General features: G+C 40.1%; 1 protein-coding gene across 1 annotated transcript in view; it reads right to left on the minus strand.

Annotated features, from left to right (window-relative positions):
* ADAMTS12 (ADAM metallopeptidase with thrombospondin type 1 motif 12) overlaps positions 1 to 24,719 on the minus strand; it is a gene marked incomplete at its 3' end in the record, with an annotated part of 162,945 nt that overhangs the window by 20,985 nt on the left and 117,241 nt on the right. Inside the window, exons 14-18 of the mRNA XM_080638717.1 lie at positions 22,712 to 22,832; positions 16,719 to 16,963; positions 15,122 to 15,263; positions 9,069 to 9,195; positions 1,433 to 1,643 (exon numbers count right to left, since the gene is read on the minus strand). Of these exons, the coding sequence (XP_080494843.1) occupies positions 1,433 to 1,643; positions 9,069 to 9,195; positions 15,122 to 15,263; positions 16,719 to 16,963; positions 22,712 to 22,832 (846 nt within the window). The remainder of the gene's footprint in view (positions 1 to 1,432; positions 1,644 to 9,068; positions 9,196 to 15,121; positions 15,264 to 16,718; positions 16,964 to 22,711; positions 22,833 to 24,719) is intronic.

Here is a 24,719-nt window from a genome sequence, read left to right on the forward strand (position 1 = left end):
TCCTGTTCTCTGTTGCCTCCTCTGGACACATTCAAGGACCTTCACATCCTTTTTAACGGTGGGCCCCAGCACTGCCCACAGTGCTCCAGGAGAGGCTGCACCAATGCTGAATACAGCGAGAGAATCACCTCTGCTGACCGGCTGGTGATGCTGTGTCTCATGCACCCCCGATGGGGTTTACCCTCTTGGGACACGCTCCTGACTCACACAGTGCCTGCTGCCGACCGGCACACCCAGATCTCTTTCTGCAGGGCTGCTCTCCATACACTCCTCTCCTAATCTATGCTTATGCCTGGCACTATTCCATCCTAGGTGCAAGCAGCATTTGGACTTCTTAAATTTCATCCCATTCATCACTGCACAATACTCTGATCTATCTAGATCCTTCTGCAAGGCATCTCGTCCCTCAAGAGAGTCAAAAGAACCCCCCACATAGGGTATTTTTGTCAAACTTGCTAATGGTGGGTTTGACTCCTGCATCCAGATCACTGGTCTTGGAAGTTTTGAAGAACTCAGTAAGCTTCATTTTTATTGACACCTGAAATGGAAAATATTTGTTGTGCATTTGTTATTGTGACTGTCAGCTACACTAACAGCTAAACTGCCTATTTGTGAGGTGAACCATGAGCACATTGTACTACAATACATAATCGGAATAAAATAATTCCAAATATCACATGGCTCAAACCCTACTCGTTCCCATTTCAGAAGAAATATCCTGGTGCATTTTTATTTTTCATGGGGACATAGCCTGCTCCACATGTTGGCGATCCTGAACTCTCCTGGCCTTCAGCAGAAAGTGAACATATAAAACCCCTGCAGATACCAGCATGAGGCCCTTCCACAAATTGAAACCTGTGACAAAGCACATCAAATAAGTGTTCCCCACTAATACTAATAGACATTGCAAAATATGTTGCAGTATATTTAAATGAATGTAGTATATTACAGTCATCATTCTGATGGCCTCATATTCTGCACTTCATCAGTTTCTAGTGACATAACTGTACAATATTTAATTAACTCTTGAGGATACATGGGCATTCTAATGATTATTAGGGCTTAAGATTAATACTAGAATCAAAAAGCTTGCATGCTATGGCAAAACCAGCAGAGTTATGGATGTAAGAGTTATGAATGTAAAGAATGTAAAAATGCTTCTTTGTAGGCCTACAGACATGACACAGAGAATCCCCCCATCTAGTCCACAGAAGTAATGAGTAGTACACAGACTTTTTAGTGTGCAAGCATGTTCTGTTCTACAGTCCGAAAAGCTCAGCAATCCAAATTCCTAGAAACAGTTAACATGCCACACTTGCTAAGGGCCTCAGAGATCAGGTCATTGGGTCCTCTTTGCTGACTATAAGTAATTTTGAAAGAAACCCCTCAAAAAACCAAAAAATGTTCAATGTTAGAGTTGACATGAATTTACCTCAGTCCAGTTGCTCACTGTCCAGTCAGATGGGCACAAGATATCTCTGTTGCATGACAGATGGGTCTTTGGTTTAAGCAGATGCTGGCACTCTGTGACAGCCAGTGCCTGCTCATCAGATCCCACGGTCTGGATGCAAAGAACAGTTCGCTTTTTCTGGCCGGTTGGGCCACACGTGGTTGAACATTTCTGCCATTCTCCTGCCCACCATCTGAAAAACAGGGGATAAGAAACACCAGAAAACAATCCATCATAAGCACAGTATAGAAAAGGTCAGAGACTGCAAGAACAAACTGCAATTTATATTCTGTGTTCAGATGTAAACTTTTCCTATTAAGTCCAGATCATGCGAGCTTTCCCATCTGACTTGTCCCAGCCAATCACTGCAAGATGATGATTCTCAGACAGAAGCAGGCACCAAGTATAATGTTTTTACAGTGTGTAAGAATTCACTGAGTAGATGGTCTTTCAAATCCAAATTTGAGGAACTGCTAGCAAGTTTAGTAATCTGTTTACTCTATCCTATTGTTTATCTGCTTATTATTGCTACCTCAGTACAGAAAGAGTTAACAAATGAGAATCACTGGAGGGTCTTTAATGGTAGCACAGAGGGGAAGAAGGTGGCCCCCTCACACATATCTATGCAGCCAGTATTGCACAAGTGCTCAAACTGGTCCTGTGTTACTTCCAGAAAGAGAAGCAGCAAGGCACACAACCCCAAAAAGCAAGCTAGTCAGAGCTACGCTGTGTGCACGCACATGGGATCAGTGCCCTGCAGTGCTGCACTCTGGGCTTAGCCTCCGGGTCTGCATTAGGATGTACTTTTCTGTACTTTGCTCCTTCATGAAGTAAAAATGAGCCTCTCTCCTGATTAAAGATGGTCTTCTGTAGCATGCTATGTCTAACATTTATCACTAGATGAATGATGTTTCCTCTACTGCAGTATTTTCCATTGCCAAACACCTTATTGACAAGAGTCATCCCCTTTATGTTCAGTTTAGCTTCACCTTTTCACAGCTTCATACACTTGTTTCTTCTCATGCTGATCCAGAGTGGATCAACTATCCTTCCATGATAATAAAGTAGAGCAAAAATTTATGGGTTTATATTATTTGAGAAGAACTGGCAATAACTGTGACATTTGCATAAAGATTTATACTTTGAATAAAAAACAACAAAACCAAACAAGAATAATCTTTTTCCTTCTAGTTCAGAGTGTCCTAGGCATGAACATAGCTTCCAGCTGCTCCATAAAAAAACCTGGCCCAGCTGTAACTTTAAGCCACAAAAGCTCTGAGACATTATTACTTTTTCTTGAGTTTTTAAGCAGGTCGTGATGAAGCCTTATGCTAAAAACCAAAAAAAAGGGACATATTTAGAAAACACCTTTCTAGACAGAAAGGCGGAAAAAATTGATTTTGGCTTACAACCAAAACCATTCTATTGTATTTTTTTCCTTTTAAAGTCAATGAACTTAGAGCAAATTAATCCCATTCTGATAAATATGAAGTCTGGCATCCAGTCTTACAACAGTTTTTGTTTTCTTCACTTTGATGACAATCCCTCTCCCCTTTCCTCTGTAGTTGCCATGTTTCTTCTCTGTTTCCTGATTGATTTATTCTTCAGTTGTAAATGAGCTGTCATGAATGCGGAAGGCACTGATATCTATTCCTAATCATTAAAAAAAAATCCTCAGAGAAATCAAGCTGTGCAAACAGCTCATTTGTGCAACCATCTGGTCTTCTCCCAGGTACCTACACCTACCAACCTTCCCTTTAGTTATGTATACGTACCACATTTCCTTTTAAATTACTCGAGAAGCCCTTTGGGGCACAGACTGTTTTGCTACATGCTCTAGAATGCAGCCCATTGCCACCACTACCCTGGCTGAGGCCTCTGGACATTGCTGTAATAAAAGAACAAATTATTTTTCTCCTTCTGCCTTTCTCTGAGTTGTTTCTTGATCTTCCAGTCTTCTTTAAACAACAGAGGAAAACTAACAAGCCATTAAAAAGTGAGCACACCTCAGCAAAACACAGCAATAAAAAAGGAGAAATATATATTATAATACATATTACATCCAGTTGGAAACCAGTAACGAGTGGTGTCCCTCAGGGATGGGTGCTGGGACCAGTCTTGTTCAACATCTTTGTCGGTGACATGGATAGTGGGATTCAGTGCGCCCTCAGCAAGTTTGCCGATGACACCAAGCTGTGTGGTTCGGTTGATACACTGGAGGGAAGGGATGCCATCCAGAGGGACCTCAACACGCTTGTGAGGTGGGCTGATGCCAACCTTATGAAGTTTAACCATGCCAAGTGCAAGGTCCTACACCTGGGTTGGAGCAATCCCAGGCACAGCTACAGGTTGGGCAGAGAAGAGATTCAGAGCAGCCCTGCAGAGAAGGACTTGGGGGTGTTGGTCGATGAGAAAATGAACATGAGCCGGCTTCAGTGTGCGCTCGCAGCCCAGAAAGCAACCGTATCCTGGGCTGCATCAAGAGCAGCGTGACCAGCAGGTCGAAGGAGGTGATCCTGCCCCTCTACTCTGCTCTTGTGAGACCTCACTTGGAGTATTGTGTGCAGTTCTGGTGTCCTCAACATAAAAAGGACATGGAACTGTTGGAACAAGTCTAGAGGAGGCCACGAGGATAATAAGGCAGCTGGAGCACCTCCCGTATGGAGACAGGCTGAGAAAGTTGGGGCTGTTCAGCCTGGAGAAGAGGAGGGTGCATGGAGACCTCAGAGCAGCCTTCCAGTATCTGAAGGGGGCCTATAAGGATGCTGGGGAGGGACTATCCATCAGGGACTGTAGTGACAGGACAAGGGGTAATGGGTTCAAACTAAACAGGGGAAGTTTAGATTGGATATAAGGAAGAAATTCTTTACTGTGAGGGTGGTGAGGCACTGGAATGGGTTGCCCAGTGAGGTTGTGAATGCTCCATCCCTGGTAGTGTTCATGGCCAGGTTGGGCAGAGCCTTTGGTGGCATGGTTTAATGTGAGGTGTTCCTGCCCATGGCAGGGAGCTTGGAACTAGATGATCTTAAGGTCCTTTCCAACCCTAACTATTCTGTGATTATATGATTCTGTATTATCACAAGCTGGATAAAGTAATTTCAGGGTTGTTTTCATCTCTTGCATCTTCTTTCCAATTCCATAAACTCTAGTATCTCGTAAATCACTGACACTTCAGCACAAATGCAACTTGAAGTATGTGATATTGCCCTATTAATTTTAATGGAACCAGATCACGTATTTCAGTCTATAGACATGCTAAGCTGACACCCTCTCCTTCACCATTTTCAAATGGCTATAAGTGAGGGTTCGAGTTTATTTATAATTTAAGGTTTAAATACAGAACTCCTAACAGTAAATTATCAGAGCTCACCACAGAACCTATCTTGATCAGCAGTAATGGTGCTTGATAAACTATTACACACAAAACAATTTTTAAAGTCACTGAAGAAAGCAAGGTGCTCCAAAGTTAGGAAATCCCAGAGTTAAGATTTTATCCTATTGCACCTTTATAGTGGTTAGTCTTAAATTACATTTAGTCATGTGGCTTTTTCTATAGAGTTCTTCCTCATTCAGTGCAGGTAACAGATGCTACTGGTGGAGCCAAGTAGTTAATTGTCCAACACCATGTTTACCATACATACTTCAAAAAACTTGCTCTGACTGACAGTTTATTGTTATCACTAATGGGAGTTTTTGATGATGCATTTTCTCATTTCCATTCTAGGGTACATATATGTGCCTTAAACACTCAAACACGAGAAACTCAACATGGAAGCACACGCACTCTTGTCTCTCCATGGTCCCCTGCACTGAGGATTTCCAAACTGCAGCATCCCAACCAAAGGCAAAAAAAGGCAAAGCATGGCTGGTAGAACATCTACCATCCATTTGTCTGTCCTGATACACAATGCTCCAAAGCAGGTCCTGGACCACACAGAAGGGAGCAGCACCTGCTTTGCTAATCCTATTTATCTTGGAGGTTCTACTATACCCTTGCAATGTAAGGCATAACCAAAAGTGGAGGTCACTGCTGAGCACACTTCCAGAATTGACATGGCAATTTGAGATCCAAACATGGAAGCTCTAAATTGAAATGATTTCCCAGCTGTAAGCTAAAGAGAGGAGGCCACTGCCGGACAGACTTAGCTTTGGGGAGGTTATAAGCAAGGCTTTCTTTAGACCAGTCATATAGAGGAATACTTGGCAAAGAAAAGGATATGGGGAAGAAAACTAGTGCATTGCTGTGCTGATTTTGGTGAGACTGTGACAGTTGGTGGAAACTAAAGCCTGGTGAGAGCTGCCATCCTGCACTTGTTCCTACCCTGGTTTCTGATGGCATTTACCACCATTGCAACTGAGTGCTTCTTACATATTAATTCATCACCTGATCCCTGCAAAGTGGCAGGACTGTCTTATCTCCACAAGCAGCCACAGCATGGAAAGACAGTGGAAAGACAAGCGAGCAAAATGCTTGATTTGAGTAATTAATAAGTGTAAGCACATGTTAAAAATAACCTCAGTTAGTTTTCAGCTGCAGCTGTGAGTTCTCAGCTATTCTGCAGTCCAGCTTGGAACTAAGGTAGGGAGAAAATCTGATTCTTCAGGTGGTATTCAGCTGCCTTAAATGATCCCTATCTCTTTTCTTCACATGCTGAGTTTCCAAGGTCTGTAACAATTAAGCCAAGACCCAACATCCTTGTCCATACAGTTCTCTTCTATACCTAGATGATGTGTGCTGAATGAGGCGTGGAAACTTTTGAAAAAGTAGCATGGGATTTTGGAAGCAAATTTGCTATATTCATGCCTACTGGGTTGAATGTTCCCTCTCTCCCACTGCATTGTGTCACACCTAAAGGAAGCTTGCCTTCACTATGGCACAGCAGATACCAACTCAGCACTGATTTGCACTCTGTGTATTATTATAGAACCAAGATTTCCTATTCTCATTATGCTGTTGGAGTTTATTGGAAGCAGGACATTACAGTAACAGCAGATAAAAACCAGAAGATCCCAAGTACTTGTAAAATTATCTATTTATGGTAACTCTGTTCAAGTGGGTAGTCAGCTTAAAAATGCTCTAGACAATTTTCTTTAAGGGGAGAGCAAACCTTTTATTCAGAACACTATAAGTAGTTAGAATCTCACTCTTTTTCTTTAAGTAGTATCTATTAATTTTTATTATTAATACCCATGGTGCTGAAAACCTGCCTACCAAAGAAACACGTAACTGGAAACCATATTCCATAGTATAACATGAAAAAAGCATACATTTACACTACTATCTCATTGCACTCTAGCTAAGCAATATCACTTAAGTTTTACTTGAGCAGTTGTATGATATTTTAATTCTAAGCTGTTCAGCCATCTTCGTTTTGCTCCAAGACAACATGTGATGTGCGTGTTTTGTGACATTTTAAGTATTTTATTTGTTTCGCACCATCTTCTTTTAGCAGAAAGTGAGTGAAAAATAAATGCAGACCAGCTAACAAAGAAGCATGTTAAGACTTAACTTCTCAGAAATTTGTCACTTGAAGAGTTTGCAATTAACTTCCTGAAATGGATTAATGAGATAAGATCTGGTTTGTGAGAGTCGTAAACATTATAGTAATGCTATTCTTTGGCTGTAGCTACTGTTTGATAAATATTCTAATTATGATTTAGTGGCTATATTCACTAATGAGCTATACTCATTACAGCGTGTTTTCCATCAGTGGGATTTAGCAGATCATAGGAGGGAGGGTTATGCAAGAGAACTTCCTTCTTGTTTTATATAAGATCCTTCCGCAAAGAACCTGGTTCACCGCTGGGATGTGCGAGATCATCTAACAGTTTGAGTTCTGTGGCTGCAGCAGTAACTAAGGGTCCCCTCCATTGTTGTGTTTAATAGTACTGTCCTGAACTCTAGCACAGAATTTAGCCACCTCTGTACAGAACGCTTGGTCTTCGGCAGCTTCACAAGAGCACTTTCTAAATAATGCAGTCACTTAGAACAAATGGGACAAATTGAGCTCATTTGGAACTTTGGAATAACCAGCACAGTTTATACTTGCTATAAATAAAAACCACCCCCATGTATGTGGGTAGCCTCAGCTCTTTGCTAGTCAACTAGTTAATAATTTTATCTACTATCAATTGATTTCCTAGCAATCTACAAAGAATTCTGAAATGATGGTAGTTTATGCTTTTAACAGTCATTTATAGATGCTGCAAGTGCAAAGATGCAATTCCAAGAGCAGGCATCATATTCTGTTAAGAAAAGACTTGGAAACAACTAATTAAACCAACATCCATGCAGAATTCTTTACATTTAAGCTTCATGAAATTTATTGCTGGCAAACGTAACACAACACACTGTAAGGGAATCATTGTAATGACTTTTATTTGATACTGATTTAACTAGAATTACTTGGGAAAGACTTGTATACCATTGCAAACAGCATATAAACAATTTCTGAAGACAACGGAAGAACTAAGTAAGATGTTCCTCTTTGCAGCCTTCCAGTATCTGAAGGGGGCCTACAAGGATGCTGGGGATGGACTATTCATCAGGGATTGTAGTGACAGGACAAGGGGTAATGGGTTCAAACTTAAACAGGGGAAGTTTAGATTGGATATAAGGAAGAAATTCTTTACTGTGAGGGTGGTGAGGCACTGGAATGGGTTGCCCAGGGAGGTTGTGAATGCTCCATCCTTGGCGGTGTTCAAGGCCAGGTTGGATGAGGCCTTGGGTGGCATGGTTTACTGTGAGGTGTCCCTGCCCATGGCAGAGGGGTTGGAACTAGATGATCTTAAGGTCCTTTCCAACCCTAACTATTCTATGATTCTATGATTCTATGTTCTGGTACCTAAAGCATGAAAGTAAACCCAATATTGATTCATTCCATAAACTTGTGCCTATTTTACAAGCCCACAGTTCTGCTATCACCTGGAATGTTTGCTGTGGTCAGTCTTCCTCACTCTACTTGCTGAAATGGTAGAACAGAAAAAACAGGTATGAAAACAAATTAAAATAATTTTACAGGAATAGAAACATGATTCCAGTGTGATCAAAGAATGAAGAAAGCTGCACTTTGCTAAAAGGAAAAAATGAGGATGGACATGATAAAAAGATGCCAAATAATAATAAAGAACATATAATATTTAGTTACAGAAGTGGACATTTCCAAGCATCCTCCCTCACAAAACAGACAAATGAGTATTAAAAACCACTGAAAGACAGCATCAAAAGGCTTAAAAAACCCCCTCTCTGCAAGTTAGTTTTTGGTACACACAGAAATACCTTATCAGTTTAGCATAGACAGGAATACAATTTTTAAAATAAGAAAAAATTTATATAGTTTTCAGGAACACCTGCACTTAAACTGAACAAAAATACTATCTATACAGATGAGAGAGCAATCTCTGCCATTTTCAGCACAGACAGCTCAGTAACTTACATGAGAAACCTCTTAGAGCAGCTCACTCCTCATTTGTCCATTACTGGGTTGCTGCCGCCTTGGTCTGAAATGGTTGGGAGCTCTCACCCATAGATACCACACTAACCTGGTACTACAAACAACATTTTCTTTTGAATAAGGCTGCTATTTAAAACTACCAGAGCCCTCCCAGCATCTGTCACCTGGGTGGACAGTCTTTCTCATAGCACTTCTTTTGTCGTCCATTTGGCTGTGTTGCTGGGTCACAGAAGGAGTTTTTGATGGCTCCGCTTCCCTTCTGCATGCAGTGGGCAATTTGGCGCTGCACCCCTGCAACAGAAAGACACAAAAAAATGGAAGAGTAATCTCTGTAGGCTGGGTACTTGCTGCAGAAATCCTCAAGGATGGGGAGTACACATCAGTCATACTCCACATCCCAGAATACAGTAACAGCTGTCAAAGTCAGTTGAGCTGAATGTCTGAACTAAGGCAAGTACGAACATCCCTTTATAAAGCTGAAAAGAAGTTAGACAGAGTTATTCTGGATCAGATACCTCATAGAGAGCATCTTCCTTAATCTCAGTTTAGCTGTCAGCCTCAAAAAGGGCTTCTGCAGGCCCTGAAGCAGTTTGAAAGAGCTATGAACGGTTTTTGGACTACCCACAGGTAATAGGCAACACAGCAGCATCAAGCTATTTACAGTAAGTGTATTTTTGCTGGTGTTTCTGTACTTCTGGGAAGACTGTTAAAGCAGAATACAAACTGGACTATATGAGCAAAACTAAGAACAGTAATCCATAGATAATACTTGGGGAATATGAACATATACTCATGTTCCTCTATACAGCAATGTCCCCATATGTTCAGGCTTTGGCTGTGGCAGAAAATTAACCCTAACCCAGATGAAGCCAGGACACCATATATGGCAATTAAAATGTATTTCCTAAAATTCCATGCTAGCATAATGGCTATCTTGCTTTAAGTAATTTTACAGCATTCAATTTTTCTTTGCTCTCAAAAATTTAACAATCTACTTACAAAAATAAATACAGAAAAACCAGAATACAAACTCTAATACTAGGAAATCCAAAGCTAGCAACAGAGGTAACTTGTGGTGAGAGAACTGAGCATGGACTGCATGTGTGAAGTGGAAGGTTGAAGTCAGATATTACTGAAAAAGTCCTCAACAACAAAGAAGGAAACTTTAATTCATATTTGGGTCATTCCGCAGAAATGAACAGAAACCTGTATCCCTTTTTTTAGCACCTTAGGACATCAGGTATGTAAGGAAATGTTACAGCTTTTACAGTACTTTCACACTTGTGACTGAGACACGTAAGACAACTACGGACAACAGCACAGTGGTTGATGACTGAGACTCCTCTAATCATACATGAAGGTCGATTAACTAAAACAAGGATTAGTTTCACCTACAAGAGAGAATTAAGGGACATCAGACCTGTGCTCCATTAATACCCTTATCTGAAGCTTTCAAGCTCCAGGGTAGATTATGTGGAAGTAGTTGCATAGAATCGTAGAATAGTTGGGGTTGGAAAGGACCTTAAGATCATCTAGTTCCAACCCCCTTGCCATGGGCAGGGACACCTCACACTAAACCATGTCACCCAAGGCTCTGTCCAACCTGGCCTTGAACACCACCAGGGATGGAGCATTCACAGCTTCCTTGGGCAATCTATTCCAGTGCCTCACCACCCTTAGAGTGAAGAACTTCTTCCTTATACCCAATCTAAACTTACCCTGTTTAAGTTTTAACTCGTTACCCCTTGTCCTATCATTACAGTCCCTAATGAATAGTCCCTCCCCAGCATCCCTATAGCCCCCTTAACATTCTTGGTGTTACAAAACAGACCTATAATAGTGAAGGAAAAGATAGTGACCTTTGTTTCCTAAAAAAATCAATGCTACAAGTTTGGTACTACATTTCAGTTCAGAAATACCTGGAGGTAATTTGCAAAGTAGCCTTGATAACAGTTGTAAAGGATTTAGAGGGCACGTAACAATTAACCCCTAAACAATCTTACAGTTATTTTGCAGAGCTTTGAGAATTTGCCAATTATTGACGTTATCTGTGGAAAAGTAAATTCTTCAGAATGCCCAATATGATCTCCCATAGTTGCAGCTGTGCTCTGCTTTGCTTCTTGTTACGTTAAATACCACTCAAAGCTAGTTCTAAGAAACATGATTAAAGCCTTTACACAAGGACGAAGGACTTATAATTTCTAATGGACCATTATTTAAATAAAAAACAACAGGTAGCTGGTCCAGAAAAAACCTCAGTGAAACATATATATTAACCTTCCTATAAAAACAGCTTAAGGGCTTTACACTGCTGTCTTGACAGTAGGCTCTGAAGGGACAGGCTCCTGGCCAGAAGGTGCGGCAGTCTGCAAGACACTGTCTGGTGTACTTGAATACTGACTGCAAAGTAATTGCCGTTTGCATAAAGCAAACAGCAGGCAGAGAGTCAAAGTGCCCTACAGTGAGGACACAGCAAGGCTCATGATTTTTAATATAACCTATCCTCTTCAGCGTTTGTTTGCCATGAAATAGGTTGCAATGTAATTACTAAACTACCTTCTACATTACGAATGGATATCAGGTATTGCAATGCGTCCTCTTTCCCTGCATTCAGCATTAGAAAACATCGATTTTTCAGACAATATTTCTTCCCTGTTAAATGGTGTTATTGTAGATTGGCCAGAGCCAGTCTTTAAGACTACAAAAGACAGGGGCAGATGAAAGAAACAAAGCAAAACATGAGCACATTCGTACCTTTTCTGTTCAGGAAGAATATAGGTGAGGGCAAGAGACCAAGTATCTTTAGGAAAATATCTTTAGGGAGCTGTCCTGAGTTAATTCTAAGAAGGGACAGCTTCACCCTATAAAGACATTATTCATCACTGGGACTTTTTCCAGGTACACTTCCCTTGAATAAGGAACTGTATCACAGGGCTAAAACAGTATTTTTTATCTTAAGAGAGATGAGGCTTTCCTGTATAAGATCATTTCTATGTCCGTAGCCCCATTCATCACCCTTAGCTTCACTCTGTTGGCTCCGGAAAGCATTTGTTTGTGTTTTCCTGATCTCTGTGGCTACAACAGGCCAAAGTGCCCTTGGATTTACTGCTGCCACACTGACAGCTTGTGATGAGAGCCCCTATGCTGAACCTTTAGGTAGGTCCAGGTTTCATTTTTCTTGGCCCTCCCTTTTACCCTGAAAAACAATTGGTTTATTATTTACTAAATGATAATGGCAAAATTCTTTGAAGGTTATTTTACTTTAGCCTAAATATATGCAACTTTTTCTATCTCCTTGATCCGCACTGGAGGCTTCTCAGTAGAGTTGTCATGCAGCACACCCATAGAAGATGATCTTGTCTACTTCAGTGTACTTTTATCTCACAAACCTTTCAAAACTCTTCAAATGCCTGAGATGGGGCACAACGGGTCTGTTACTGCCAGTGGCAATAAATTCTGAATCTGAACAGAGTGTATGTTCGGATAAAATCAATCTCATCATTCGAAGTCAGAAGGAAATTCTGTGGAAGTCAGAGAAAAGTGTTGCTTAATCCAGCAACACTGGGAATATTCTATTCTGCCCTTATTCTGTCTCCTGGGGCCTAAACTGAACTGAACACAATAACACATAACTATGTGAAATTTTCTGGTTCTAGGTCAAAAATTATTACCATGCCCATATTCCCTGCTAAAAGTAGCAAGACTTTAGAGTTTCCAAATTTCCATAATGATGAAGTAATATTTTCCAAATGCACCTTCCATGCTGCTCCAGGTAGTTTTGCTCTGACCATTCGGGCATAAACTTTCTATATTCCTGCACCAGTGTGGTGCTTAGGAGGGCCACCTAGCTCAGATTCAGTGCCAACCTAATATGACAACAATACTGCTGGTCCACATTCAGTCATCCTAGAGTACACCAGATTAAGCACTGGGTACCTTCTGCAGACAGATCGTAATATCAGAGCTCCTCTGGTTCAGGTCATGCACTGAAGCTCTGTGCTAGGGTTTCCCTTTTTTCTGGACAGGAAGTAAGTGACAAAACCCTAACTGCATCATATATTAGCAGATTTCATCGTCCTTTAGACTTGTTCAGTTAATTTTAGAAATGTCTGTATCTCAGATGAAGACAGCGGAGAGTCTATTAATTATTTTCGCCTGTACATGCAGGATGCAGAGAACTGGGAAGGTTTCTATGCCGTTTTTGAACTACGATGCACCTCTTGGCTCCCCTGCCATCTCATGTCGGTAAGTCCACAATCTTGCCTGAAACCTATCATTTTTGCTCATGCAAAGCAAAAGCCACTGTGCTCAATAAACATTTATTAAGAACCCAAAGACAGCAAACAGGGGAAGTCATTTATTAAATAAAAACTGAAACACATGTGGTTTATTTAAAAAATGCATGTGGCAGCTAGAAATCAAAGCCAAGTCACACAGCTCTTTAGCAAGAAGGTAGTACCTGGGAATATCATTTACTTAGTGAGAAACAGTTCTGGAAAAAGTGCAGCTGATGTAAAAAAACAAAAAACCAAACAAAACCCCACAAAAAAACCAAACAAAACCAAACAAATAATCAACCCAAAACCAAAAACCCCCACCAGAACAACATAATAAACAGCCTAGTAAGATTCCCTCCCTCCCCCACTTATGTTCTCATGCCAATTGTTACATTAAATACTATTCACAACTGGGTATCAGAACTGAAACATGCAATAAACATGCAATTAAGGAAAACACTTGTTTTAGTTACCTATTTAAATAAAATGTTGCTTTTTTCTGCTAAACAGAAAGCACATGTTGTTTTGTGACAGACTCTTCTCAAACAACCAAACAATAAACACCAAAAACCACTCACAAACAAAAACCCACAAAACCCCCACAAATATCTGCACAAACATGTATATATATGGATGTACAAACATCTTTGTAATATGCCTTTTACATATATACATTTATAATAATGTTATTGGAATGGGGTAATTTACACTGTTATTCTAAAATTCTTCTTCTAGTCTAAGATTAAGGGCATATAATGCCCTTTATTCAAACTACTGAAATTGCATTATTATAGTGTCTTCCCTTACAGGAAAGATTAAAAAATTGTTATTCCTGTAATCAACACTGCTTCTAGACTCCCACTGAGATTTGTCACATTTGTTTGTCTTTTTATTTCCTTCTGGAAAGTAGTTAATGAAAGCAATAATTATCAAAAAACACTCGCAATACCCTATCATTAGAAAGAGAAAAGGCTTATTTTGTGTTGTATGTCCAATGACTGTAACATTAATCTTCTACTGTTCTCTACAGTTTTCACACAGACAGTAAAAGAACAAGGTTCACATCCTATCCCCAAGACTCTTCTTCTGTTTGGTGAAACTTAAGAACTAATTCAGATGGAAGGCTTCAATCTTTTCTCCCCAAATACAGACTTCCTTTCATACACATTTTTCTCATCTTTTAAATATCATTCCTGCAAAGGATGGATAAAAACCTTTAACTTTTGTAAAGAAACCTTCAATCTTTTTATCATTATTGATCTACCACAAGCATTAGCTTCATCTCACTAGTCTGTTAACTACTTCAAATAAAGATTCCTGCTAGCATTTTCTGTCTATTACCAAAGGCAAACTTCTGGACCTGTTCCCAGATCCTACTTCATGGTCATCACTCTGCTTTTCTGGTTTAACATGCTGCACAGAACTACATATAACTGCAGCTGTTCCAAAGCCACTGTACTGAGAGTGGCAAAGACATGCAAGTGCTGAAGGCTGATTTAAAGAAAATACTTCTTGAGATATGCTCAAAAAACATTGCTGCTTATCAAGGCAGGACAGAAATGAAGAACATTTTTTGTAGTTGACATATTGGAGAAACTCAGTAAGGAAACTAGGGTAGGTCATAGATTAGTAAGTGGTGGGAAACACGGTTACCGTGAACAATATTGACAACAAATTATAAAGAAAACTGTAGTCTTTCATTTTGGTTGACAGAGGTTGAGAATTTCACAACAGGTGTTACAGAAACCTATTTGCTTTAAATGATTTAATAACATTTTATTTTAAAGTCAAAATACATTATTGTGGCCATGTGATTGGATTTCCCACCAAATGCAGATTAAAGAACCTTACCTCTTTGAGGATGCTGTCTGGATAACTTAAAGATAAGATCTGCCAGTTATGAAGACAGACAGTAATAGAAAAAGGAAGTGAAGAATTACCTCTTCCACAGGTAACACTGCAGGCTGTCCAGTCTCCATATTGCCAAAAATACTCTGGCTCTCCAATCTCATTCTCATGACTTTTTTCTTTACGTACAGTATATTCATACTTGATTCCAGGATTAGTTTCTTGAAAAAGTAGCTGGAAAATGAGTATGGTTTATTTAATTACTCATGATATTAATAAGCTACTGGCCCCAAGCTTTCGAAGCATCAAACCAGAAGAATCAGCAAGGTTTAAAGCAGCCCATTTTGGAGCCTACTATGAGTTCAGAAAAGCAGACTTGGCAAAAATTGCATTTGTATGCTGACATTGGCATACGTGTATCTTTCTAAGACACAGTTATTTCTCATGCACTTTTGTGAGCAGTAAGTGGGAGTAAGTGGGTCAGCATAATTGGTATCCTCTTAACTGTAAGAAAAGATAAGGCAAAGACCATCCAGGGCACCGCCTAGATGTGCTGCTGATTTAAAGACATTGCCTATCATTGTTGTAAATTATAATTTCCCTACCCTTCTGACATAGCTGTTACAAAACAACCACTAGGTCAGTAAATTTCAGACTTTACTCAGACACTTCCTGAATATTAATTTTACTATTTCTGGATTAAGAAGGAAAATTCCAGTTAAGAAGAGCCACACTAAAAATTCATCATTTGGTTGATGAGAGGGAGAAAAGAAAAACACTGGTTGGACTTGATGATCTTAAAAGTCTTTTCCAAGCTAGTTGATTCTATTATTCTATGAGCACCAGGGGAAAAGAAGTCTTCAGCAATGAACTTCTACTCTTCATTTTAATTGTTTCCTTGACAGTGTTACTGACAGTGAAGATCTGATCTTGTCATCAGACATTGAAAGTGTGAAAGTAGTTACCATCACACCCCTAATACTTCTAACTGCATCATGGATACACAGGTAAACAAGCCAGGAACAAACGGTAAATTTTTACAGAATTAAGTTAGAATTATGTTTAAGTTAGAATCTCTAAAGCAACATAAAAGAAACAAAATGGAGCAGTCTCAGTGGACGCTAAATGGATCTATTTCACCAAACATAAATGTCCATCTTCATAATTAATAATAATAATAAATAAATAATAATAATAAAATAAATCTAATAAATTACATCTATGTAATGCTGCATTTTCTTGGTCAGTGCAAGCTGCTCTCAGCCTTCCCTAGTTCTTACTGTTCACAGCCTGACAGCAGCTCCCTTTTTGTGATAAACAGTTCCTGAGTTTGGTTCACATCACAGCCACGTGTTGGTCTAACCTGGCACAAGAGACAAGGAAGTTTTGGCAAACGACTGACAAAGTACAGGTGGCAGGATCGCTATCCTAGTGGCAGTACTGGATTATGCCAGCTTTCAATAGTCATCAGACTGTGGCACTGGACATCTATTTACAGGCAGGATGAACAACCCTCTCAAGCAAGGTGTTTATTACTCTCTGAAACAGCTCAATTGATTTTTGCAAGACAGTATGCTATTAGACTGGTTTACAGAAAAATATACATATTTTCCCAGCCTCAGTTTCAGAGCCTCAGCACATTCTGCTGCCACCCAAAACCAGCAAGTTCTGTGGTGATCCCCTATTTACCTGAATCCATATTGATTCATTGGTGGGTCCTGGAGCAGTCAGATTTTCTAGATCCCCTGTTCTGTCATACTGAAATATCGTGCCTGCCACTTTGTATTCCCCATTCCACTGGATGATAAAACCTCCATTCAGGTAATATTTTTCTGGGTCTTTGCTTCGCACAGCAAGGAAGTTTCCTGCTTCTGCAACTTCCATGACTTTGATTCCCCTCGCACCTTTTGGAATTAGCCCAATATCAACATATCCTAAGATACAAGAAAGATTCACGGAGATGAATAACAAAAATACCATTGCATTTTACTTATGTAGAAGATTATTAAAATTAGAACTTTGCTTAAAAATATATACAAATCTGCTATCACAGAGCTTGCATTTCAGCCAGTTAATAGTGTGACTTTCCAAGTCAGGTTTTCTAGTTTCAGCTGAGGAGCACAAATATGCGTTCTGTTTAGGCAATGACAGTGGCATTTAGAAGGGATATGGAAGTGAATGATTTTCTGAGCTGCACCAGGGGAAATCTACTCCACAGCTGAGCATCAGCATCTCCACGACCACACCCAAGGGCTCTGGCATACCACAGTGTGAGTCATATGGAGAAATGCCAGGGAGTCCCAGCAAGTTACAGTCTGTTGTGTGAAAGGCTTTTCCAATTTGCAAGGAGTGTTTTCGTCTGTCACCAGTGCCCTGGTATGTACAGGTGTACACATGTACCTTCTCTTCAGTCATTTAATTTCTCCATGACTGTTTCCCATAGATAGCCTTGCTACAAAAAAACCTCAATGCTATTCAAACACCTCCAATTGCTATGATCAGTTGAACACATTTTTATAAACTATTGATATTCATAAGGAAGTTTAACAGCTCTTCATGTATAAAATTGTCTATAAAAACAGATTTTTAGTATGTGCATCACGAACAAGCCCAGTGCACCTTACAGAATTTTGTTTGTACCACAGGCAATATATGACATCAGGCTCTGTTCTTCTCATCTTACAGGGAACTGCTACTGCTATTGCTACTGAATTGTAAAAATAGGAAGTTCACATAGCAATCTGAACAGAAACTCTGATAGCTTTCTTGGTATCGCTCTTGGCTGGGCTTTAAGAACTGGATGCATGACAGCTCTATAAGCAGGTGCCCTGGGAGTGTGAGTTGCAGTTTGTGCTGGTTTACTTCAGGATTGGAATATATGCTGTACATACTCACAACAGCCTACTGTCATAAATAAGTCTTTACCTTCTGAATTTCCTTGCAGCTCTTTCGTGGGCTGATCAGTATTGGTTCTAATATCTAATATGTTGTTTATTGTACAACAAAAGGATCTATCTCAGACCCTTCTTCATTATATTAATAATATATAATTCTACCTCCTCCTCTCTCCTGGCAATTAAGGTTCAAGAGGGAGAGTTCTCAGGATGTCACCTTCTGCAAGTTTCCAAGACTGACTGTAGAAATCCAACTTTTCAGTATTTCATAAGTGAAGGGAGTAACAATATCTGCAGGATAACTTCTATTATAATAACTTCTATTCTAGGAAACCAGTAGTCTAGGTCTTTGCAAATATCCAAGGTACGATGATTCTCCCAAATGTTGTATTCATTTAGATGAGTTATAAATACACTGTGTGACCATGTAACTAAAGACTTGATTAGAAGGCATACGCACAAGTCAGCCAAATTAACACAGCATGGAATATCTCAATTGTGTCACATCCTCACAGTTTAGCTTTGCAATGCTGGTGTTCTTTTCCAGGAGAGTTTTTGGTTGGGTTTTTTTGGCTTTTTTTTTTTTTTTTTTTTTAATATATAATTAGAATAACATTTGTGCAAATCACAAAGTATAAAAACAACAAAATATATTTTTATTTCTGTTGTAGCATAAAATCTGTATCCTCGGAAGTTTCTGCATAATTATGTTTGTCTGAGTCACCTGCTGTTGCTCGTAAATCTGATTTTAAATGTATTGCAATGTCTGGTCATAGATATTATATCTGCTCAGTGTATCACACTCACTTTTCCCTGGCTCTTGCTTTTTTGACTACCTAAATTACCTCCTGATTCCCCAGAACCTCAGACTAATTCCCTGCTTTTGAAAGCAAACCTAATCAGCAGCTTTTGAAAGCAAACCTAATCAGCAGCAAGCTTTTGAGTTTGTCACTCAACACAATAAATTTTTGTTTAAAATTACATGGATGATGTTTATATAATTATTCATGGTTATACGGTTTCATCTGATAAGGATCTAGAGATCTGAGGTTCAATAACAGTCAAAATGTCAGCTAACCTACCTGCTGTGCTCATTAAATGCTGGAGCATCCATATGGTGGGTGCTATCACACACGTGTGACATGGCAACTCTCAGATGCTATTGATCTTTCTCTTTTTAATTAAAATCAAATTTATATGCTCCTAACATGGACAAGAGTGCAACATGAATAAATTCACGCAACTCTTGTTGTAGGCACAGCTCTATCAGCACTGAAGAACTTGTTTCTCTTTTCCCATTACTGCGAAAGAGGAGTCATTTCACTCCAGTTGTTGGCACAGTATTGCAGACCAGATGATAATCAGATCTGGCTATTTCTCCTTATCACAACTCCCATCCTGCTCTCCAGTTTATTGTTTCTGCAAGCTTCTCTGTCTTAAAAATACATGTTCCTGAGGCATGATTTTTCTCTAAGCCAGGCTCTAGGCACTACCATAAGAACATCACATGGAAAGTAGCACAGGCTTCCCGGTGGCATACTGGGTTCGCAAATCAAGGTATGGTTGCATACAGCTTCCAGAGGGAGCGCTGCGGTGTGTGATGGTAATGGGAAAAAAAATTATAGTCTAGAGACAGTATCCTAAGTGAGAATCCAGGAGACCTTTCAGTCTCTTGAGATCAACATTTGCATCATGGCTATGTTCAGACTACATCTTGCGGTTAGGTTCAGGCATGTGCCAAATCTATGGGCGCACTCTGGTTCCATGAAAAGGAAATATGTAGCAGGGAGATCATGGCAGATGTTGATCCAGTGCTAGCCAGGCTGGTGAGGAGATAATGGGACAAGATAAACCTCCAAGGTTACGGTGAGTACAGCCACAGTTTTCTTGTTTGCCCATCACTGCTAGAATTTCACCCCTCACAAACAAAAAGGTGAAGACAGGACAATTACCCATCCTTCTGACCACCACTTGTTAACTAGCTTCTCCTCCTTCCCAGGCAGATCCCTTTGTCTGATCCTCACATCCTCATTTCCCCTTTTTGTTATCCATTTAATACACAATCTCTGCACTTGCCACATTATTCTACACCTGTGTCCCTTGTGTCCTTTTCCTACTCCAACACTTCTCATCCAGCAACACAATTTATTCTCCTTCCGAACGAGTTTCTACACTTTGCAAACATTCTGCTGTACACAGTACCTGTATACACATTCTGCTGTAGTCAGTTCAGCTGAACTACTCCTTCACAGTTATTACAATACTGGTAAGAACAACGGTTTAGTTTATTTAGTTCATTAGGACTAGTATTTATTATAATACTCTATCTCAAAATAAAAGCTAGATGACTTCTACATTAACAACAGAAGAGCTTGTGACTTCTTTGACCAGGCCTACACCTTGCTTTTCGATGGCCTGTTCATATTGCAACCTTTCTGCTGTAAGAGTTCAGATGCAGCAGCTTAAAAGATTTCAAACAAAATTTCTGAAAATGAGCTGCAACCCAGGTACTTGCTAATATTAGTGCCAACAGCCGAGACCGTTTGCGCACATCAGACCTCTGATTTGTTTTCTATCATGAAACTGTAATGGAATCTATTACACAGATGAAGCTGCCATTCCTTTGGCTGTTTTGGGAGCCCCTTGACTGCTATTCCCATTTTGCACCCATGGGAAAGACATGCTTTTTTAAAAAATACAAGTAATAATAAAATACAAAAATATTTTTAAACCTTTCTTTCTGAGCACAAGGCAGTAAGACTTCAGGTAAAAGTGATCACCCTGCCCTGCAGTGGAAGGCTGAATTATTAAAACTCCTTTCTAGCTTATTATTAGTCTGACCTGGCAACTTTGCTTGCAGACAGAATACATACTGCTGCAGCACCAGATCCAAGAAGGACCCTGCTGAACTTAGGTTTTGAATAAAGCTTTCTGTCAAAATACACTAGCTTTGATTTTTTTATCTTTCTGTGCCACTAAACACAGCAAAACTCTTCAAATTTTCCTCATCAGTGACTGGAAGCATTCTTTGGTCCAGTTTTGTTACCTATACTGAATTTATGAGCCTGAAGTCTTCACATTTACATGAACTGTTCAGTAGCCACTCTGTCATAAATCTGTACTGCAAGGCAGAACAGCACAGTACCTAACAGACACAAAAAGAAGCCAGACATTGTGAACAAAACCACTTCCTTTTCTTGATTTAACACCTGTGAACATCAATAAGATCCACATGTTATCTTATAAGCCAAAAAACCCACCAATCTCTGCCTTTCTTGACACTTTTCCTTATTTCATCAGCAATGGAGTTAATGTCTGCAGAAGGGTAAAGAATCTGCAAAATCAATCCATTTTTTACTGACTCTAAAAAAAGCAATGAAATAATTTTATTTAACATTCAGTATCCCTCAGCAGTATGTGTCAGCGAGGCTTATTGAATCCTGGGGCAAGTAAAAACTAAGTGAAGATATAATACAAAATGAATTTAAATAAAGTTAGAGGCACTTATCCTTCCATGTGTTACTTTTTAGTAAAATTGTTATTCGAAAATAAACTTCACATCATCTGCAGCCTTGGTAAACCCACACGCCGCCAAAGGCACAGTGAAATGTAGAGTAGCAGGAGCAAAAGGTCAGAGATTGGAGGATTTCTGTAGTAATAAGGAGAGGGAGCTCTATTTTCCTTTGTAAGTCTCACACATATACACAACCTGTGCTGCAGCATGGTTGCAGGCCATTTTCACAGTTCACCTGCGGGATACGAAGCATAGGAGAGCAAATCCAAGTACGCAGTACAGAAAAACTCCTGAAATATTTTAAGTGCTTTTCCCCAGTCTTTGGAAAACCTTATCAAATCTTATCAGCTCTAAATTATTAGCACAGATAATATTTGTGCAAATCAGAATTATTTTATTAAAAAAAACCAAACAAACAATGGAAATTCAAAGTCAAACCCTCACTCATGTTTCTCCCTCTTTGCTAGCATGATACCAACTAGTGCTCTTGACACTTCCCATCTCTGCACCAGACTCTTTCTTCAGCCAGAAACCTTGCTCTAAACACACTCTCTGGTGCTCTGTCTTCTCACTTCTCCCCCTCCTGTCCTCATTTTGCGTGCAAAGCTGCTTATCCTGCTGTCTCTTCAGCTCACCGCCATGGTTCTCATTCGGTTTTAGTCTCCCACTCTCTTGATCCTTCACCTCCTACTCATCCACATGTTATCTTACAAGGTAATTGAAAGCCTGAATGTCTCACTACTGTCAACAAAGAAAGGCTCAGTCCTCCAAGTACTGATTCAGACCATCTTAACCCTGCACGGAGCTACTTTTCAAGCCAGAGGCATCCCACAGAAAAATTCAGAGCAACCAGAAGTGCAAAGTTCTGCATGAGGAAGAGATGGTGCATGGTCACTATAGCAAATGGTATCAGATTTATGACACTTAGAAATGAATCCCCAGACCACTCACCACAGCATTTTCTTGGTGCTTTACACTGCCCAGAGATTTGGTCCAGATTTTCCAAGTGGTAAATTACATTGATTTTGTAAATACACGTGCTATTTTTGGTTTTATTATTATCTGTGTAAAGTGCATATAATTTTAATTATACAAGGTGAACTTAAAAAGCACAGACCACAGATCTTTTCTGGCAGAAGTATCATTCACTGTCAAACATCCATTTACAATCTCCCATGCAAATTGATCACTCAGTTTGCTGTGGGAAGTACTTAATCCTTTTTATATAGAAAAATGACTTCACCAACTGAAGAGTTTAAAAGAGCCCATTTTACCAAATCCTTCAGTTTGATTAAACATCATCTTCACTGTATGACAAGCAGAGCCGTCTCCCAGGCAAACTCCACACTGGTCTTCAGTTGCATTGGAATTTATCTCATAATCGCAGCCAACAGCCTAGGAGGAAAAGCAGTTTCAGAATAAATGTGGCCTCCACCATGAAATATTCAAAGCTCAGGTATCACTGCCTTCGGTTACACTACTCCTCTAAGAAGGAAGAGAACCCATTTTATAGAAAAGCATATATCCTATATACAGAAACTACTAATAGAGAACACTATATCTAGGTCAAACTCGTGTATTATATGAAAGTGAAAATCAAACAAGCAACAACCCACCACCATGTCATGAAACATACAGTAGTGACCAGTCACTTGAGATGAAAATGTGTTACCTAAACGGCCTCAATGTCTAGGACCAGCCAATACATCTAGGATTTGTGTCTGCTTCCTTGCATCATAGAAGCATCCATGAATTCCCAGGAATACAACGCAGTAAAAAGAACTGAAATCATTGCCCAGCCTTTTGTGGCTGTCAGACAGTGCAGAACCTCTACTGCAGTCAAACCATCTGCCAAAGAGAAACTCTTCAGCAGGCATGAATGTTTATACCCATGACAGCTTGTCCTGGGTTCAGCAGTAGCAGTCATTTTTTTTCTCCTTCTTAGTAGCTGGTGCAGCACTGTGGTTCTGACTTTCCGCCTGGGAACAGCGCTGATAACACCGATGTTTTTAGTTACTGCTCAAATGTTTAGTCTGACCAAGGACTTTGTGAGTCTCATGCTTTGCCAGGGAGGAGGGGAAGCCGAGAGGAAGCAGAGACAGAACACCCGACCCAAACTAGCCAAAGGGGTATTCCATACCACAGCACGTCATGCCCAGGATGTAACTGAGAGTTACCCGGGCGGGCTGGTTCACTGCTCGGTCGGGTTGGGTTTCAATGAGTGGTATTGTATTCTCTTCCCTTGTTATTTCCCTTATCGTTATCATTATTGGTGGTAGCAGTAGCGGTTGTGTGTTATACCTTGGTTACTGGACTGTTCTTATCTCAACCCGTGGGAGTTGCATTCTTTCCATTCTCCTTCCCATCCCTCCGGGAGTGGGAGGGGGGGGGGGAAGAAAGGGCAGGGGGGAGTAGACTGGGTGGTTCTGATTTAGGCCTGGGCTTAAACCATGGCAGTTATTTTTGGTGCCCAACGTGGGGCATGAAGGGTTGAGATAACGACAAATCTGATCAGAGTGTGTCTAATCGTATTTGTGATAAGCATTCATTGTTTTGGATTAATAGTCAATCGTCACAATGCTGATTTATTGGCTTTCAAAGTTATTTCTCTTGATCTCACAGTTTCAGCATATTGTACCTTACTTACAGCTGGTATTTGCTGTGTTAGTGTTTATTAAGTGGGGGGCCTGGGCTAAGGTTCTTGTCTTATTGTACTTTATGATAATGACTTGTAATACAATAGAATCATTGATCATGAAACTGGTCTGGCTTCCCAGTGTGGTCACCACCTTTACACTTTGGGAGGTATATAACAGAAGTACTTAGCAATTACACATCTTTTGCTCCTTCTCAGGTGGTCAACCTGTGAAGGAGACATTTTCTTACCCTCCCAGTCCCCCCCACAGACCGTTTACAGCATCGTTTGAGAGTTTTGAAGGTTTTGAATGGCCTTTAAATACCTTTGAGACCTGTTTGCTGATTGTGATGGGGATCACCATGTTGGCACGCATATAGAGTGTGTTTTGCCCACGGCCATTTCGTCTGATTTCAAAAGTTAAGCAGAGTCAGGTTTGGGTCTTATCTGGGGATAGACGACGATATAGGAGGACCAAGAGATTTTCCCCGAGGTTGGACAGCCATGAGTGGCAGGGTGTGTGGGACAGTATGGGCAAGTATCTAGGTCAGTGGGCCACTCCAGTGCTTTGGAATTTCACCACCGAACAAGTTTAAAATCCAGAAAAATTAGTAAAACACTTAAATGAGGTGTGTTGTCATTCTGGC

Source organism: Psittacula echo, assembly GCF_963264785.1.
Source record: "Psittacula echo genome assembly, chromosome: Z".
Taxonomy (NCBI): Eukaryota; Metazoa; Chordata; class Aves; order Psittaciformes; family Psittacidae; genus Psittacula; species Psittacula echo.